The following is a 19,001-nucleotide window of genomic DNA, read 5'->3' on the forward strand; positions in this document are numbered from 1 at the left end:
ATGCGAATTGTGTACAAAGATACACATTGGAATATAACCTCTTCGTTTGCATTTATACTGAAACCCGCATACAACTTATAATGATATAATTAATGATATAATGATATAATTTTTGTTATAATTAGAAGGACAAGAGATCATATTCTCGTTGTAATTAGATTTTGTTTGATTGACCTTGAACGTGCGTCTGAAATACCCCCTCGCCTGGGCTCGCACGGCATCTTGAAAGAAGGTAGGACAAGCTGCCGAAACACCTGTCTTCAAAGTAAGAGTCTCTTCTGCTCTTCAAAATAATCGTCTCCTCTGTCTTCAAAGTAAGAGTCTCTTACCGCCCCACAGTGTGTCGGCCAGTTCCTTCTTGTTCATCTCCAGCTCTGTTTGATGCTGCTGTACAAACTGAGCGCTGGTAACCTTTGGCCTCTCCTGGTGTCTGTGGAGAACACACACACAGACATATTTTCCTGACTTGTAAACATCAGTATCAGTAGGGTCTGATAACAACCAACTTGTCTCTTTTATCGTCTGTTTGAAACTCCTACCTCTCCTCTCTGGAGGGCCATCCATCTTTAAGGTCAGGAGGTAGGTACATAGACTGGTCACTCTTCATGGAGACACAGCTGGGTCCAGGGGAGTCTGCTCTCTCCTGCCTCCTTCTGAAAACCAAACACCATCTGGAAGTTAGGATTTGTGGATATCGTTTCATGATAATTTATTGCAGGACTACCCAACTACTATCTCATGACTTTCCATTTCAATAATCTTTCTATGATTTTTGAAATATGAATATAAAGGGGAGCTGAAAAATGAAGTTATTATGGCATTCAAGCACTAACATGTTGACATAAAAACACACAAAGTATCCTTCATACTGTTCATAGTGTTTATTCACAATGCATTTAGCTAACATAAAAAATAGAGCAGTCAATTTCTAAGTTTCTACCCAGACCAGTGTTAATCTTCATGGATTATTTGTTACAAGAAATCACTTCACCTCCAAAGACAAATTCAAACTGGTTCAATAAATGGGGCCGTTTGAAAGCCATTGAACCTTTATACATTAAACCTGTAAAGTCTGCTACAAGTCGTCTTAACATTAATTTCATTCATACGATTGCTGGGTCCAGGGGAGTTTGCCCTCTGCTGCTGCTCTGGGCTTCCACACACACACTTTTTTTTAGAAAAAGTTGTATTAGTTTTGAGCCACTCCAGTCTGTTTGAAACTCCTACCTCTCCTCTCCGGTGGGCCGTCCATCTTTAAAGACAGGAGGTAGGTACATAGACGAGTCACTCTTCATGGAGACACAGCTGGGTCCAGGGGAATCTGCTCTCTGCTGCTGCTCTGGGCTTCAACACACACACACACACACACACACACACACACACACACACACACACACACACACAGTTGTTACTCAGAGTAATGATGGAGTCATGATGTATCACTGCTGAGCTCTGAGATGGACAACAGTCACAGACAGAGAGCTCCTCTTCTTACCTCTTAGCTTTGCTCCGGCGGCCATGTTCCCCAGACAGAGTGGTCTTAGAGGTAGGACCCCCCTCCTCTATCTCCTCATCCATAGTAGACTGGAGACCTGGACACAAACACAACTCATCCATCACTTAATTTGCCTTCTGAACTTTTGCTGTTTATTGAGAGAGATCATTGTAACTGCGTCACACTAAAGCCTTATGGACGTCAGAGACCGTCAATATGAACCCCACAACATAACCATACTGCCCTCACTACAGTACAGATGTGTAGAGCAGATGAGAACTGAGAGATGAGAATTAAGCACCTTGGAGACTGTAACTGTGCTTAAACTACAACACAAAAAAGATATACAAAAGACTTAAAAAATGCATTGGGGTAAAATTTAAAGTAAAGAACGTTTGAATAATTTCTCTACTGGAACAAAGTCTGAATTCTGTCATTTAACTGAACCACAGATCCCATAAAAATCAACTGGTTAAGCTCAACACATCGATAGGGTATCCTCTTATGACCAACGAGTCTCTTTCTCTCCCTCTATGGCCTCAGCTGTAGTCTAGACCCACAGGAACCCCCCTGTGAAAGTGGTACAGTCCAGCAACAGTCTGGACTGTCGCTATGCACACATATCTAGGGATGGCCCGAATGCCATTTTTCAGGCTTCGAATACTCGTTGGTTTTTCCGAGCGAGTATTCGAATACTCATTCCAGAATAACACACCATCAAAAACAACATTAATAATCCCTAATTATATACTCCCTGGAACCGAGTTTGACAGTATCTGCATATTTTGTTGAAGATTTAATGGCTTTTGAACGTTAATTAGTAGGCCTAAGTAAATTGGAGTTCCATACTTTTTCCCTGTGGAAGCGAACAGCTGTTGTTCCGTTCCAAATCAGCTGTCCTCTGCCATCTCAGCCCTTACGGGAGCTTTTCAATTAATCTTGGAACGTGCATCTTTTCAGGGAATTTGTATAATAAATCCATAACAAATACGAATATTGATTGTCTTATGTGTCCATATTATATCCATTGTATTGACCGGGTATTCCCAAGACGCTCACGCTCTGCAGCAAGCCAGTCACAGTTGATGGGCCCGGCGCTGTACAGCGAACGTAAACAAACAGCTAAGCTATTGTTAGCATTTCGCTAAGCATTGCTTTTCCTCCCGAGATCCCACTAATGTTGTGTTATAAAGTTAAGGGAAACAAGATATCTATTCTTCCTCCACCTCTCTCGCTTCTCTGCTTGGTGTCGCTTATAATTTGCCTCCCTCGCTCTGGTAACGTCACGTAGCATACAGCTACGTCGATCATTGGCCAATTCAAAATGTTCCCAAACTGAAGATTTTTGGGCCATTTTGAACCAGCTCGTTCAATGTCTATGTTGAAGTGAGTGCGCTCACTTCGGAGGTGAGGTGATGGATGCGCTGTGACCAGTGTGTGAAATGCCCTTCAATATTCAGGTGGTCCCCATCCCCCGATTGTTGCGCAATACCGATCTAAATTATCTCTATATGCAGTAGGCCTAATACATTGCAATATTTCATGGATGCAAGCAATCAGTCTATAGCCTATATGACAACACACACCCGCACACAACAATTGTTGATAATCCGATATGCTTTAGTAGCCTATCGATAGTTACGTATTGTAACTCTAGATTCTATGAGTATAGGCGCAGCCTTTTAAGGGGCCGTGTCCACCAAAAGCGTTTTTAAAAGGCGGAGCGCCTGTCTGCAATGCATTCTCTATGGCAGGACGCGCATGCAGCGCGCTTTTTAAAAAGCCGCCTGGGTCTGTTAAACGCTCAGCATGCCTCGCGCTTCTAGGCGCGCGCCCCAGTTGAAAACAGTTGAACTTTTGAAGAAAAGCGCTCCACGTCATCGGCGCTTTTTTCGAACGACCAATCAAAATCAAGGAGGAGGCAAGGCTAAAAGTATCAACAGAACACAAACTGAAACAAACTGAAACTTGTGGGACGAAAGTTTAATAACAGCTGTGAGTGAGTGTCCGGTCCTGTACGACCTCACGTTAAAGGCATATCATAAACATTTTAATGCTAAGACAATGTTGTTTTGTTTTCATTACATTAGGTAGTAGATACATAATGAATGCTCTGATGATGATGAAGGTGTTAAAGTTGTGTTTTTGTCTTCAGAAGTAATCCAGCATACAACATGAATGTTAGATTGATTTAAGAAATTTAATTATTAGTTTTGGTTTTTCGCCTTTTTTGATTTAAATATATAAAAAAAATGATCAAGTAAATTCCATCCTGCCAAGTCACTCGACCAGGCAGAGATGAGAAATAGTGGTTGAAGGTCTCCCTCACTGCGACCGCTTCCCTGGAGGCATTGTTGCTGCCGACCCTGGGGATGCTCTGCACTGCACCCTGTGATGGCACAGTTGGAGTGCGGGGGCCATCCTCTCCCTCACCATCAGAATACAGGTGGCTTTCACGGCGCTCTCTGCAACTTCTGGCGACACGCCGAGAACCCTCCTGTAGAGCCTCCACTGGTTGGCGAGGATGCCAAAGGCGCACTCCACAATCCTCCGGGCATGGGACAGCCGAAAATTGAAGATCCTCCGCTCTCCCCCCAGGTTTTGGCTAGGATAGGGCCGCAGGAAGTTCCTCGGCAGAGGAAAAGCTTCATCCCCAATGAATACATGCGGCTGGGGTCCCAGATGGTCTGCTCCAGGTAGGGGTCGATCAGGTGGAAGGTCCAGGTTCCCCAGCCGCAGAGCAGTGCCAAAGGCCGAAGACGAGAGCGTGCCTCCATCACTGCTCCAGCCGTAGGCCCCCACATCCACGACCCTAAATCTATAGCGGGCATCCACCACCGCCAGAAGGACGATGGAGAATGCCCCCTTATAATTAAAGTACTGGCTGCCAGTAGACGGTGGGGCCTGGATTACCACATGTTTGCCGTCTATGGCGCAGAGGCAGTTGGGGAAGTCCGCCAGCTTCTCGTAGTCCCCCGCTATCTTCCTCCAGTCCTCTGCCCCTGGCACAGGCATGTATGTGGAGACCATACACTGCCATATGGCCTAACACACACTCTTCACGATCCTCGCCACAGTGCAGAACCCCACCCTGTAGCTGAAGGCTATGGACCTGTATGAGTCTCCAGTTGACAGGTACCTGCAACATAAACAAAGATAGCCTACATTATCTTCAGTTATTTAGAAAACAAAAAAGAACTGCACAGTTGCTAATAAAGGTTTGCCTTCTTATTAATTAAATATGAAAATAGCCTACATTTAATTTATTGAATTAATAAGAAGGCAAACCGTTTAAATTATCTCTATGGCAAAAGACATGTGCACAATGGCAATAAAACATTGTGTGTGTATGGATCTGCAAATGTCACAATGTTGCCAAAATAAAGTGTCAGTGTTTACAGGCTTATACAATAAGAATGACTCAACTCCTGTTTATGTCTAAACAATATAGACCTAACGTTAAATACCAACTGTTGTGTTTATTTACAAAGACACATTTCAATTTATGCTACTCACCTCAGACAAATGCAAAGCCGTTGGGCGGGATTGATGCTCTCCCTATAATTTGTATTCATCTTGGCGATGGTCGGCCCAATAAATGTCAACACTCCTTCAAATTGTTGCCGGTTGAGTCGGAAATAAACCTTAAAGCGATCCTCGTCCAGGCGGAGCTCTTGACACAGCCGGTGGTATTCCCCGTATTGCCTCCTGCCATGATTAATGCTGTGGACCCACACCCTCCTCCGGGCAACCTCGACAGGCGCAGGGGGATCGTCCGCAACCTCCGCTGCCACGGCAAGAAGCGCTATTAATCTTGCATTAATTTTCTAATAAAATTGTAGGAGCAACCAGAGAGGACGTTCAGGTGTCAGATGCCAGATGATGGAGCCAACAGATAGAAGCTGTATATCTATGGATACAAGCGATGACGCATATTAATGACGCAAACGAAAAACGCTCCGTGCGCCTTTTTTGAGCGGCGCGCACAAACGCGTTGAAAGCAGTGCACGGAGCGCTCCGCCTTTTAAAAACGATTTTGGTGGACACGGCCCCTAAGGCTATCGCTATTTGGTTATCCCTAGGCGTCAGCCGTAGCACTGAAAAATGTGTAACCCCCGCCCACCAACAGTGTGGGCCTCAATCACGTCCGCGGGGCCAGATATACGCGGGCGCCGGTGGACGTTCTGCTCCCAATAAACAGCTTTTCTTCAGCTATTTAAAGGGCATTTTCTGTCCAGACCAGCCCACTACATTATCAGCACTAGGGGTGGGACGAGACGAACGGGAAGAACCCTGTATGTACTTTATTAAAACAATTTAATCAAGTACATACATCCGAATAATAGTACAGCTCTGCAAATAGCAGTTGTTGCTGTTTTTCAAGTTTGTGTCTCTTGTGCTGAAAGGTGTGAAACCTGAACAGGAAGTTAACAGACATCCTGTGGTCGCTGCATCTCCAACCCCCATATCTACATATCTACAAAACCCTTGTTAAATATCACACTTGATCCAACGCTAAATTCTCTCTTGCAGCTTTTAGTCTGTGAATGTGAAAATCTTTTTGGGTAAGCCCAGCATTAGTTAAAACCATTGTTTCCTATAGGTTTACTTGTATTTTGTGCTAAAATTCAAAGTATCTCATCTGTATTTACAATACAGCATGATTCTGCATCTCCATTTACAGCTCATTAGTCCATGTCAATGTTTACTGATGCTGTGGCAACAAGAGACTGCTGACGTTAGAAGCTGTTAGCTAGCTTAGCTAAATCATCTGAACATTAATAACCCATAATATCACAATTCGGCATATTTAAACAAAATCAACCACAACTACCAACAGCCACAGCCCTTCAACTCTGGGCTAATATGTTGTCACAAGTATGCAGTTAATTACCGTATTGGTCCGAATATAAGACAGACTTTTTTCCCCTCGAAATAGGTCTGAAAAAGTTGGGTCGTCTTATATTCGGGGTCTAGTATTCAGAGCGCAGTTTCTCTTCTTCGCCTCTCCCTTTAAATGTCAATACACATTCGCGGCCGCAGGTTGCGCCAGAAATTGGTTCCGGGAAGAAGTAGTCCAGCGTCCTTAACAACCAGACCGTTACCGGTGTTTAAAGACAGGCTGACCATTAGAGACAAGTGGCTCAAAAGTGGGTCAGGTCAATCAACAACAGCGGAGGAGCTATGATGCCAATTTTTAAATAATGGTTGTCAATAAGGCAGAGTCAAGTAACAACTGCCAAGCTGCCAAGAAGTTTGGGGTCACGGAGTGTAACGTAAGAAGATGGCGAGCACCAAAATAATGTCTCAAAGACGTCAACAGTCAGCGCAAATCCTACCGTGGTCCTCAAAGTGGCCGTTTCAGTGAGGTTGACCGGAGAGTTTTTGAATACGTCAGAGAAAACGTGCTTTGGGCGGAGCCGGTGGAAGCGGAGCAGCTGGGGAGCGATGACCAATAGTATCTGTCTGCGTCCTGCAAGAAGTAGGCGTAACTTGTAGTAGGAGGCGTAACTTGTAGTCGGAGGAGGCGTAACTTGTAGTAGGAGGCGTAACTTGTAGTCGGAGGCGTAACTTGTAGTCGGAGGCGTGTCTAGTACTCATCTAAATCGCGGAAGTGATCTGTATTGCCACGTTTCCACTGCAGGGTGCGGAACGGTTCGGTTCGCAAAGGTGCGGTAGGGAGGGGGCGGTATAGCCCAGCTCAGTTCCGAGGTCGCGTTTCCACCGCCGACAGTAGCCTTTAAGGTAGGCCGGATGTAAACATCGTAAACAACGTCTTCCTCCCCAAGAATGCAGACGAACGTCTCCACCTCCTTGTTCGCCCAAGCAAGCGTTTTACGCGGCATTTACTTGCCGACATGAATATCTGAAGATCCGACTTCAGGGAAGATCTCGTGTTAACCGTGATTTACAAGGCTCTTTTTTTTAGCGCGAAAAGAGAAGATCTCGCGTGGACCGCGATTTAGAAAAGTACAAGTTTCGCCTCCTAGTACAAGTTACGCCTCCGTCTTGCAGGACGCAGACAGACCCTACTCGCGATGACAGCGAGAGCAAACACAGCGGGGCAGAGGACGTGTGTGAGCGATAGAGAGAGATCGGAGGAGAAGTTTGGCGAATTTTTGTTAAGTTTAGTTAAATATGTGGCCTGTTTTTTCTATGTTATTTAAAAATGTTCCCAATGTTGCTTGATTATTGCTTGATATTAATTTTGAATCATACTGTACATATTTTGAAGGGGGTCGCCGGCCCTCCGCTGCGCGTCGGGGCCGAACGCCCCTTAACAGTGGTATAATGAGCACATACCACAGCCTGGCGTGATCTATTGCTTAAATATAGACTGAAGTATTGAATAAACCGCTGGAACACGCGAGACCGGTAACCATAGCAACGCCGGTAAAGAAACCCTTTTAAACCCTACGAGAGCTCCACTGATAAGGCGAGAAATATTTAATATTATTGTTATTATCACACATCACACATTATGGATGTAGTAATTAATTATTTGTCATCTTAATGATGCTTTTAGAAGTTTTATTGTGCTTATGTGTTGATCCTTAATGGCGTGATCATGTACACTCAATTATAAATTATTCTCCATTACAGGTTGTTCTGATATATTTGAGGAGTCGTTCTCCCTCTGTTCTATATGTTGACTTGTTCTCTCATTTGAGACAACTGTTAGAATTTGATAAGTTTATCATGTATTTTTGAATGTTATATAAATTCATACTTCATAATTATAATATTTAAAAAAAAGTATTAAAAGAAAAGCACATCCAAAACGTTTTCAACTCTAGGTGCAGGACAGAGGAAAACATTTTCTTTATTTTTCAGAATTAATAATGTATCCATGTCCCTCTCAGGTTGAACACTTGACATGTGAGAGCCTGAGGAGTTGTTCCCCCTCTGCCATGTTCGAGGACTTGCTCTCTCTCTGACTCCACTCTCTGCATTCACTGCACCAAAGTTTGGCTGTTGAGTCTCCTATAGTCTGGTGAGTTTATCATTTTTTATGTTTACTTAATACTTAATTTGTGATGATTAGAGACTTAATAATGTATCCATTTCCCTCTCAGGTTGAGCACTTGACATGTGAGAGCCTGAGGAGTTGTTCCCCCTCCGTCCATGTTCGAGGACTTGCTCTTGATTGATTGATTGCTATAGCTGTCAATTTTAGTCCTTGAGTTCATAGTTATGTGCTTTATTTGTTAACTGCTATCAAGGAATATGACTCTCCTTTGTAGTATACATGAGAGGATATGGTGTGAGATTTGTGGATTTATATGTAGTGTCTGCTGATAATGTAGTGGGCTGGTCTGGACAGAAAATGCCAGGGCTGAATTTTGGTCCCAGTCCACCCCTGGGTAGGCCTATGGCCTATCGGAGACTGGCACGCAATCAGTGCACTTGCGAATGAAAGCCTGCAGTATGACCGATCGTGTGACATTATTTAACAATCCATCTACAGCAAATACGATCAGACAGATACATCATTGAACACATACACAAAGCAAATTCGTCCAACCACGGCGGATGCTGACAACATTTTACACAACAAGTCAAACATCACCACAGCAGGTGTGCTCTCTCTCGTGCGCACGCTGTCTCTCTCCCTCTCGCACGCACGTAAACAATTAGGGCTGCTCCAACTTGCAAGGCTAGGCTGCTTCACTAAGACCACAACCAACCACAAAGTCTTCATAACCATGCAGTATGCCGAAGCCGGAAAGGACATGCATGCACACAGTTGCACACCCTCATCTTATGCACAGTGCACCCTATGTCCCAGTTCTATCATCACAATTCAGTCACTTCAAAGATTTAAAAGATAGCCTCTTACCTTAAGTTAGAATGGACCCAAGTGTGTGAGTGATACACTCTGGTTTAGCTTTTGCTTGCTAGCCGTTTATAGTATGACTTTTCAACACGTCTTTCTTCTGTTTGGCGAACATGGCTAATTTTCATACGTACACAGGACTGGCTGGCTCCGCTTGGCAAAAAATAACATATTTGTTAATAAATGTTTTGAATTCTGAATACTGGACATGGTGAGCTTAAAAGAGACCCAATTATACTACTTTTCTCGTCTTAATTTCTTATTAATGACTCCTTCAGCATTCTCTCTCTCATGCTCGGTTTCGTCCTTCTCCGCCCCCTCGCCCCCCTCCTGCCAACCCCACTCCGTTGTGATTGGTTACCTTCCGGAAGACCTGCGAAGCAGGTCCGCAAGCAGATTTGACCAGGCATATGGGGACGTGGCAGGGGTGCCTCTACGTCAGTCATACTCAAGTAGCGGCCCGCGGGCCTTTTGTGGCCCGCGGGGTGTCTATTAATGGCCCTCGAGCTGTTTTGAAAAGTTTTTTTAATCATTAAAAAAAATAATAATAATCGTGCTGGGCGCTCTTATTTTGAAACCGCGCGCCGCGATCTCAATACGAGGCTGGGGGTTGCAACGATAAACAGATAGCACTCCAGCCCACAGACCGCATAATAGGTCCCCTATAAGTGACCATTAGTAACTTATAGGGGACCTATAAGCCCCCCTTTAAATAGACCCTTGGGGACGAATAAAGTGATTTGAATTTAATTTAATTAGTGATGACATTCTATATTCTTATTGAATGTTTTTACATGGAGCTCATCACACTAACAATAAGCTTTGTTTTATTTTTTTGTAATCCTGATCTAAACCATCGCACAAACAATAAGCTGTTATAACTTTCTATCAATCAGCTGTTATCCTGCTCTAAACCATCACACTAACAATAAGCTGTTATAACTTTATATCAGTCAGCTGTTATCCTGCTCTAAACCATCACACTAACAATAAGCTGTTATAACTTTATATCAGTCAGCTGTTATCCTGCTCTAAACCATCACACTAACAATAAGCTGTTATAACTTTATATCAGTCAGCTGTTATCCTGCTCTAAACCATCACACTAACAGTAAGCTGTTATAACTTTATATCAGTCAGCTGTTATCCTGCTCTAAACCATCACACTAACAATAAACTGTTGTAACTTTACATCAGTCAGCTGTTATCCTGCTCTAAACCATCACACTAACAAAAAGCTGTTATAACTTTATATCAGTCAGCTGTTATCCTGCTCTAAACCATCACACTAACAGTAAGCTGTTATAGCTTTACATCAGTCAGCTGTTATCATGACCTCACATGGGCCAGCTCTACTACTAGAGACCAGAGCTGAACCTAAACTACAACCTCATTCCTCCGCGTCCCAAAATCAACGGAACGAGCTGCACTTTATATTTCTAATTTATCTTCTTATATTTCATTTAATTAATTCACATAACATTGACATTCATTGCAAAACAAAGATTTAGCTTGAAAACAATGTTATTTTATGAATTTATAAATGTCTTGTACTTGGTATAAAAAACATTGCTTCTGTATTTAATCACTCATACTGCAATAATTATAAAATGTATTTTATTTTTTTCTATTAAGTGATTCAAATGCGTTCCGCCCCAAACGGTATAAAGTTATGAAATTATAAATGCAAGTGAAGGAACGGAGATTGAAGGGTTTCTAAAACAAGTCAGTCAAAGAAAAGGTTTCAAAAGTGGAATTCGAGAAAGATCGAGTAGAGGCCAGGGTCCTTACTGCGGAGGACGATGAGGTAGCCAGTTCACTGGACGGGGATGTAGGTGTAGCCTCGAACAGTGTGGTGCAGTTCACTGGACTAGGGGTACACAACCTCATCTCTGAGAGGTACACTACCTCGCCTCTGAGATACACAACCTCTGAGAGGTACACAACCTCATCTCTGAGAAACACAACCTCGTCCCTGAGAGGTACACAACCTCGTCTCTGAGAGGTACACAACCTCGTCTCTGAGGCACACAACGTTGTCTCTGAGAGGTACACAACCTCGTCTCTTAGATACACAACCTCGTCTCTGAGGTACACAACCTCGTCTATGAGAGGTACACAACCTCGTCTCTGAGATACACAATCTCGTCTCTGAGGTACACAACGTCGTCTCTGAGAGGTTCACAACTTCGTCCCTGAGAGGTACACTACCTCGTATCTGAGAGGTACACAACTTTGTCTATGAGAGGTACACAACATCGTCTCTGAGATACACAACCTCGTCTCTAAGGTACACAACGTCGTCTCTGAGAGGTACACAAGGTTGTCTCTGAGGTACACAACCTCGTCTCTGAGGTACACAGCCTCGTCACTGAGCTACACAACCTCGTCTCTGTGGTTGTAACTGTGCTTAAACTACAAAACAAAAAAATGTATACAATAGCCTTGAAAATGAACGTTTGAATAATTTCTCTACTGGAACAAAGTCTGAATTCTGTCACCTTACTGACCCACATATAAATCAACTGGTGAAGCTCAACACGTCGATAGGGTACCCTCTTATGACAAACAAGTCTCTTCTCTCCCTCTATGGCCCCAGCTGTGGTTTTAGCCATAGGAGTCGAGTCTAGACCCAAAGGAACCCCCCTGTGAAAGTGGTGCAGTCCAGCAACATGCTACTAGGAGGATCTATAAACTACGCACAAATATTTAACTTGCGATAAATATCAGCACATTCAAAGGACTTCTGTCACTTCGTTCTTTTAATTTGGAGTAGCATCAAGACAAACTAATCACTTGAATATTGAATGCAGTGTTCAATTTACCACACGGGATAGGAAAGCAGTAAGACATGAACTAGCGTTGTATTATCTACAGTAAACTCATTATTATATACCAGTAACCTAAAGACAATATAAATGGTACTAAACTGGTTGTTCATTATTATATACCAGTAACCTAAAAACAATAAACGGTAGTAAACTGGTTGTTCATTATTATATACCAGTAACCTAAAGACCATAAACGGTAGTAAACTGGTTGTTCATTATTATATACCAGTAACCAAAAGACAATATAAACGGTAGTAAACTGTCGGCCTACCTTATCTATTCTGGGATTAAAATGTGTCCATACGGTATGAAGTAATAAAAATACAAATGTAAGGGAAGAAACGGAGGTTGAAGTGTTCCCAAAACAAGTCAATCAGGTGAAAGGGATTAGAGTGGATCTAGAGAAAGATTGGTCTTCATGGCCGCTCACTGAGGAAGAATGAAGTTCAGATGAGGAAGTTGTTTGAACGTCTCAGGGAGGAAGCGATGTAACTCATCTGGCATCACGCGATTTTATGTAAAGTGAAGGTTTGAGACCTCAGACACGCACACATGCATGTACGTAAACACACTGATGCACACATAAATGCAAACACGCGGGGACATGCACACACACAGACACACACACACAAACACACACACACACACACACACACACACACACACACACACACACACACACACACACACACACACACACACACACACACACACACACACACACACCCACACACACAAGTTGGGAGTCGAGCAGCGGCGTTCTGCACAAGCTGGGGGCTTTTCGTGGTGAGTTGATTAAACCAGAGATCAGCGCATCACGCCGGCTAGCGCTGACGATGCGTGGGAGAGCGTCTCTGCTTCCGCTGCGGTTGACTTTGGTCTGACTCGAGCAATGTCTCTCAGATGAGAGAAGGCGGTTCTGGTGATCCTTCTTACATGTTGATCATAAGAAAGCATCGGGCCCAACAGAACCTCCAGACTCTACCCAGGACCTCTGGGAGACAGTGGAGCCATCACAGTGTGACACCCCCCCCCCACAGTGTGACCTCTGGGAGACAGTGGAGCCATCACAGTGTGACCCCCCCCAGCTCCCCGCTGTCAGGGCAACCAAACTAGAAGTATGTTGAGGTACTCTGATTCAAGCTACACGTAGTTACGCCCTCCATGGAGGACCTGTTGAATGAGGGGGGGAGGGCTCAGAGACCCAGGCCGCGTTCGCTACGCCATGAAACCCAGAAGCCCAAACAGGAGTGAGATCCCGGGGTTCAGATCCCACCGTCGTCGCCAAAACAGTCGGTGAACGTTCCGCTCTGCTCCGAGCGCAGGGCTCGCTCTCCTGGTGGCGCTGGAGGGCTCGTTGGTACTCTGATGGACATCAGGACCCAGGAACACTGGCGGCGAGGTGTGTGTGGATGTGTGGAGCTCTGTGTGGGCAGCTTCGCTCTCTGGTTGAGGAGTGGATAGCTGGGTGGGGAACTGGACTCTCTCGGCCTGACACAGGACCTGGTCCCTCTCCCCTGGGGGGTCCACCACAAGACTTTTATTGTTTTAGCTTTTTCTTTCTCCTCGTCTCTGTTTGTTTCATACCATTCAGGTTATGATGGGACCCACCCCACACCAGGTCCCGTACTACCCCCAGACAAGCACCTGGCCCCCCCAGACAAGGACCTAGCTCTCCCGGACCAGGACCCGGCCCCAACAGACCCAGACCCGGACCCTTGTGGGCCAGGGCACAGCTCCCACAACACCTAACCCTACCCTCCCATGCATCTATCTCTCCCCAGCCATAGCAGCCTCACCTCGGGGCTCTTATGGTGAGGATTGAACATTAGATGAGCTCATATACGCTCATCTAATGTAAGGGTCTTAACATATAAACCAAGGCATTGATAGCTTTGTAAGTGTACAGATACACATATTACCATCAGTAGTTCACCCGTCGACGCCATCTTGTTTTTAGGACTCGATAAGTATATTGACAAACGCAGAGATTGTGACATCCGTCAACAACATGCAAGCTCTGTGTTCGCCAATCTACTTGGAAATTAAAATATACACAATATTGTAGTATGAACATGTTAAGATTAAACATCAATTAATAATAAAAGATATTAATAATTTGACATTAGAAATATAGTCTTTGTAAAACCTGCTTAGTTAACGTTACAGAAGATCTTCAAAGTCTCTTCTCTTTTATCATGATCAACTTTCAGACGTGTAGCACTTGGATTATAGTTGAGTACATGACAGTACAATTTAAATCAGTAAAACACAATGTGTGTGTGTTGATATATACATGTTTGTGTAGTCTCTGTGTGTGTGTGCGGTGTGCGTGTGCGTGTGCGTGTGTGTGTGTGTGTGTGTGCGCGTGCGTTTATATTGTGGCAGACGCCAGGGAGTAGTGAGGGGAGTGGTAGGTCTGGCAACCTGCTGGCTCCACCCCAAAGCCTTATTTAACCAACTGTATTGTTAAAGGTAATATAACACAATGCAGTGGTGCATCAATTCCAGGTTATAAGGAGACTGGCTTGTATTATTTAAAGAACTCTGATAAAAGGAATAACACACAGACACAGTGAGGCACGTTTGACCTTTTATCTAACGATCAATCAGAATCAATCAAAAATTATTCACACAATAATAATAACAACACTGAACCTAAAACACTGAACTCAAAACACTGAACCCAAAAGAGGTCCCCAAGAAAAATAACAAACTAAATAAAATGGGTACCCAGCAAGTCTTTAGCCGTTTCTCAATTCCTAGCACGCGTTCTACGGACTCGATGACTTGCAAGCACGTACTTGGCAAGTCCGTACATCAAGCACAGACTTGCGAGCACGCGAGTACGTACCTGCAATTGGAACAGCGGCGGACTCGATGACGTCACCACCTCTGCTCGTCCGTTAACTGTGCTACGGCCTCATTTAGGCATATACTACTGAACAATATGAACAAATGATATAAAACAAAATCCCAGCCTCTTTCATTTTCAAATAGTATGTAAATATTCTGAATGAATAAAAATTGAAAAGATATGCGTGTCCTGTCATGTGTATGAGCTATACACACACGACTTTATATATATATATTTATATATTATCTTATATTATTATTATTATTATTATTATTATTATATAATAATATATTATATAAATATATATATAAGTTAAGACTAACTTAAGCTACAGTTGTGCGTCTTCTCCATATTGTCCGCCATCGTACTGCTGCGAGTGCGAAATGCATCCTGGGATTTATAGCGGTTGCAAGTACACGTGCATGCTCGGTGAAACGGCGAGATCGAGCACGCATCAAGAACACTTCCGGGTTTTACGACAGTACTGGCTTGATGCGTGCTTCGAATTGGAACAGTGCTCGGGCAACGACTGATGACGTTTCACGAGTCCACGAGCACACGAGCACGCACAAGTACGCGAATTGAGAAACGGCCTTTGAGTGCACTCAATTCAATGAAAGGGGGCGTTCTGTTCCTACCACTACCGCTACGGCCGAACGTTCTTGAGCAGGGGCCAGTCGATGACAGGCTGCTTCAGCGTGGATCCGGTCTCTCTCAGAACGGGGTGTACAACAACCAGTCAGGACTCTTACTCTCTCATGCACGTAGTGAGTGGTCTTCTTTCCAGTGTTCACTCTTCAAGTCTATGTTCGCTCTTCAAATCTATAGCCGTTTCTCAATTTGCGTTTCTGTGCGTGCTCGTGGACTTGTGAAACGTCATCAGTCGTTGCCCGAGCACTGTTCCAATTCGAAGTACGCATCAAGCGAGTACTGTCGTAAAACCCGGAAGTGTTCTTGATGCGTGCTCGATCTCGTCGTTTCACCGAGCATGCATCGGAGGTGGCTCGTGTGTACTTGCAACCGCTATAAATCCCAGGATGCATTTCGCACTCGCAGCAGTACGATGGCGGACAATATGGAGAAGACGCACAACTGTAGCTTAAGTTACTCTTAACTTATATATATATTTTTATAATATATAATATAATAATAATAATGATACAAGATAATATATAAATATATATAAAGTCGTGTGTGTATAGCTTATACACATGACAGGACACGCATATCTTTTCAATTTTTATTTATTCAGAATATTTACATACTATTTGAAAATGAAAGAGGTTGGGATTTTGTTTTATATCATTTGTTTATATTGTTCAGTAGTATATGCCTAAATGAGGCCGTTGCACAGTTAACGGACGAGCAGAGGTGGTGACGTCATCGAGTCCGCTGCTGTTCCAATTGCAGGTACGTACTCGCATGCTCGCAAGTCTCTGCTTGAAGTACGGACTTGCCAAGTACGTACTTGCAAGTCATCGAGTCCGTAGTACGCGTGCTAGGAATTGTGAGTAGGGTCTATCTGCAGCCGGAGCCACTTGCCAAACACGCCCATTGCTCTGCCAGACACGCCCATTGCTCTGCCAGACACGCCCATTGCTCTGCCAAACACGCCCATTGCTCTGCCAGACACGCCCATTGCCAAACACGGCCATTGCTCGTTCTATGGTGACCTAGTAACGGGGACGCTGGCGAGTCTAACGCCGCTCTGTATGGCTTGTTTCTATTCAGTATTTTCAATATTTCTCATGATTGCATTGAGCATTTTGTTGTTTTTTTGGTTTTTAGTAGTTTAGCTAAGTTTACTAGTTATATGTAGTCACTTTTCGCTATTGTAAGTGCGCCAGTTTTCTTCTTTTTTTTACGTGTTGTATACGTGGAGTCGTACAGTTGGTGGACGCTGTTGCCTTTTGAACGCTGCTGCTGCTGCTCACCGGAACGTCATTCTGAACATTGTTTTTTCGCGATTTTCTTTTTCTTACTAGTCTTTTAACTTTTTATCAGTTTTCTTTTGCTTACTTTCAACACCTTCTGTCTGAAACCCTTCTGGACCTCGGTAAGTAAGTGCGTCAGTTTTCTTTATTTATTTATTTATTCCTGAACGTTAAACGTCTGCGTGTTTTGTTTTGTGTTTTGTGCGTGCAGTCGTGCAGCTGTTGGTGGATGACACCTGCTGGCCGGCTAGATTGCTGCTAACCCCCGGCGCCGTCCAACTGGCTTCCCCGTCTCCAGCGTAGCTACAACCGGCTTGCTCCACTCCTCTGCCTCCGCTGTGCTGGCTCAGTGGCTTCACCTTAATTGAGCCAGCACGAGTAACGGGGACGTTGGCGAGTCTAACGCCGCTCTATCGGACTACAATTTTCCCCTTCTACCCCTGGAAACTGGTCCCTAGCTAGCCAGCTGGTGGCCAGCTGGATGCTACCTGTCCGTGCCACTGCTGTCAGCTGTCCGGGACCTGCCTGCAGCGCTGGGCCATTGATTAGCTGGCTGCCGGGTGAGCCATTGCAGGGTGACTACATGCTAGCTGGCTGCTACAACCCTGCCCTCCGTCACTGTCCCCTGCTTAAACACTGGTATTCCATCTCCGAGCTCCTCCAATTACGCTCTTCACCATGCACTCCCCCCGGACACATTATATCCAGCACAATCAAAGAACTCTGACTCCTTCGTCGGCCACGATGTGTCCACAGAGGCAGCCGGAGGACGTTTGTTTACTCCGGCACAGAAAATTCCATTTCCTCACTGTGGGCCAATCGGCACCCGCCAAAGACGCGACGTCATCAACATTACAACCGCACCGTGCGCACTGTTTATCTCACTCTGCTACCCAGAGCTCCTCAACCTGTCACCAACAAAAACTCATCTCTTCTGACATTTGCACTTCTAAACACCCGTTCACTTAATAAGAAAGGACTTCTCCTCAGTGAATTTATTTCTGATTCAGCACTGGATTTTCTCTGTCTCACTGAAACCTGGCAAAAACCCATGGACTATTTTTCACTCAATCAAGCCACGCCCCCTGGATACTCTTACATTGACAAACCTCGTCTGGATGGTCATTCTGGTGGTGGAATTGCCATCATCCATCGCCATGACATTAAAACCAGTGCAACATCCATCCCAACCCCTTCCTCATTTGAATCCCTTTCTTTTAAACTGTCTGGTCCCAAGCCCCCGGTCATTGCAGTCATTTACCGTCCCCCTAAGCCCGACCCTGCCTTTCCCTCTGATCTTTCGGCATTCCTTACCCAGCTCTGTGCTATATCTCCATCCGTTCTCCTCCTGGGCGATTTCAACATTCATGTGGACTCCTCTGTCTGCAAACCCGCAATCGAACTTCTGGAAATCTTTTCATTCTTCAACATCACCCAACACATCGATTTTACAACTCATACCAAAGGCCACACCCTGGATCTGGTCTGTTCCGCTGGCATCACAATCAGTCACCTGGCCAGTAACAACCTCCACATCTCCGACCATCTGGCCATTACTTTTCAAACTCACACTCCCTCCCCCCATGAGAAGCAAAAACGCACCATCACTTTCCGCAACCTCAAATCCATTAACCCATCCTCTCTTTCCACATGTCTCTTTGAGTCCATCGCTAAACTCACCATCACCCACAACAACTCCCCCGACTACCTGGTTAACTGCTGTAACTCATCCCTCTCATCCTGCCTTGAACAGCTTGCACCTGTTCAGTCTAAATTGGTCTCATTCTCCCACTCTGCCCCATGGTACACTGACGAACTTCGCCATCTCAAATCCAAACGACGCCAACTGGAACGGCTTTCCCACAAAACAGGTCTTACCGTCCACCAGGAAATGCACAAACAACACCTCCAGCTATATAACGACACCCTGAACTCAGCCCGCTCCTCCTACTACTCAGGAATCATCCAGTCTGGCAGCAGCATTCCAAGGACCCTCTTCAACACCATTAACTCACTCCTCAAGCCATTGGACACCATCTCTCACTCC

The 19,001-nt window shown here is 44.6% G+C and overlaps 2 protein-coding genes across 2 annotated transcripts in view; both read right to left on the reverse strand.

Annotated features, from left to right (window-relative positions):
- LOC130385821 (NLR family CARD domain-containing protein 3-like) overlaps positions 1-12,729 on the reverse strand; it is a 32,366-nt gene extending 19,637 nt beyond the window's left edge. The window contains exons 1-5 of the mRNA XM_056594533.1: positions 12,435-12,729; positions 1,496-1,592; positions 1,228-1,344; positions 540-653; positions 330-430 (exon numbers count right to left, since the gene is read on the reverse strand). Of these exons, the coding sequence (XP_056450508.1) occupies positions 330-430; positions 540-653; positions 1,228-1,344; positions 1,496-1,578 (415 nt within the window). The 5' untranslated portion in view covers positions 1,579-1,592; positions 12,435-12,729. The remainder of the gene's footprint in view (positions 1-329; positions 431-539; positions 654-1,227; positions 1,345-1,495; positions 1,593-12,434) is intronic.
- On the reverse strand, positions 3,821-5,028 carry LOC130385485 (uncharacterized). The gene is made up of 2 exons (XM_056593993.1): positions 5,012-5,028; positions 3,821-4,634 (listed from the first exon to the last, which is right to left on the reverse strand). The coding sequence occupies exon 2, from the start codon at positions 4,523-4,525 to the stop codon at positions 3,821-3,823; it is 705 nt and encodes a 234-aa protein (XP_056449968.1). The 5' UTR covers positions 4,526-4,634; positions 5,012-5,028.
- Positions 12,730-19,001: the final 6,272 nt, after the last annotated feature.

This window comes from Gadus chalcogrammus, chromosome 7 (genome assembly GCF_026213295.1).
Source record: "Gadus chalcogrammus isolate NIFS_2021 chromosome 7, NIFS_Gcha_1.0, whole genome shotgun sequence".
NCBI lineage: Eukaryota > Metazoa > Chordata > Actinopteri > Gadiformes > Gadidae > Gadus > Gadus chalcogrammus.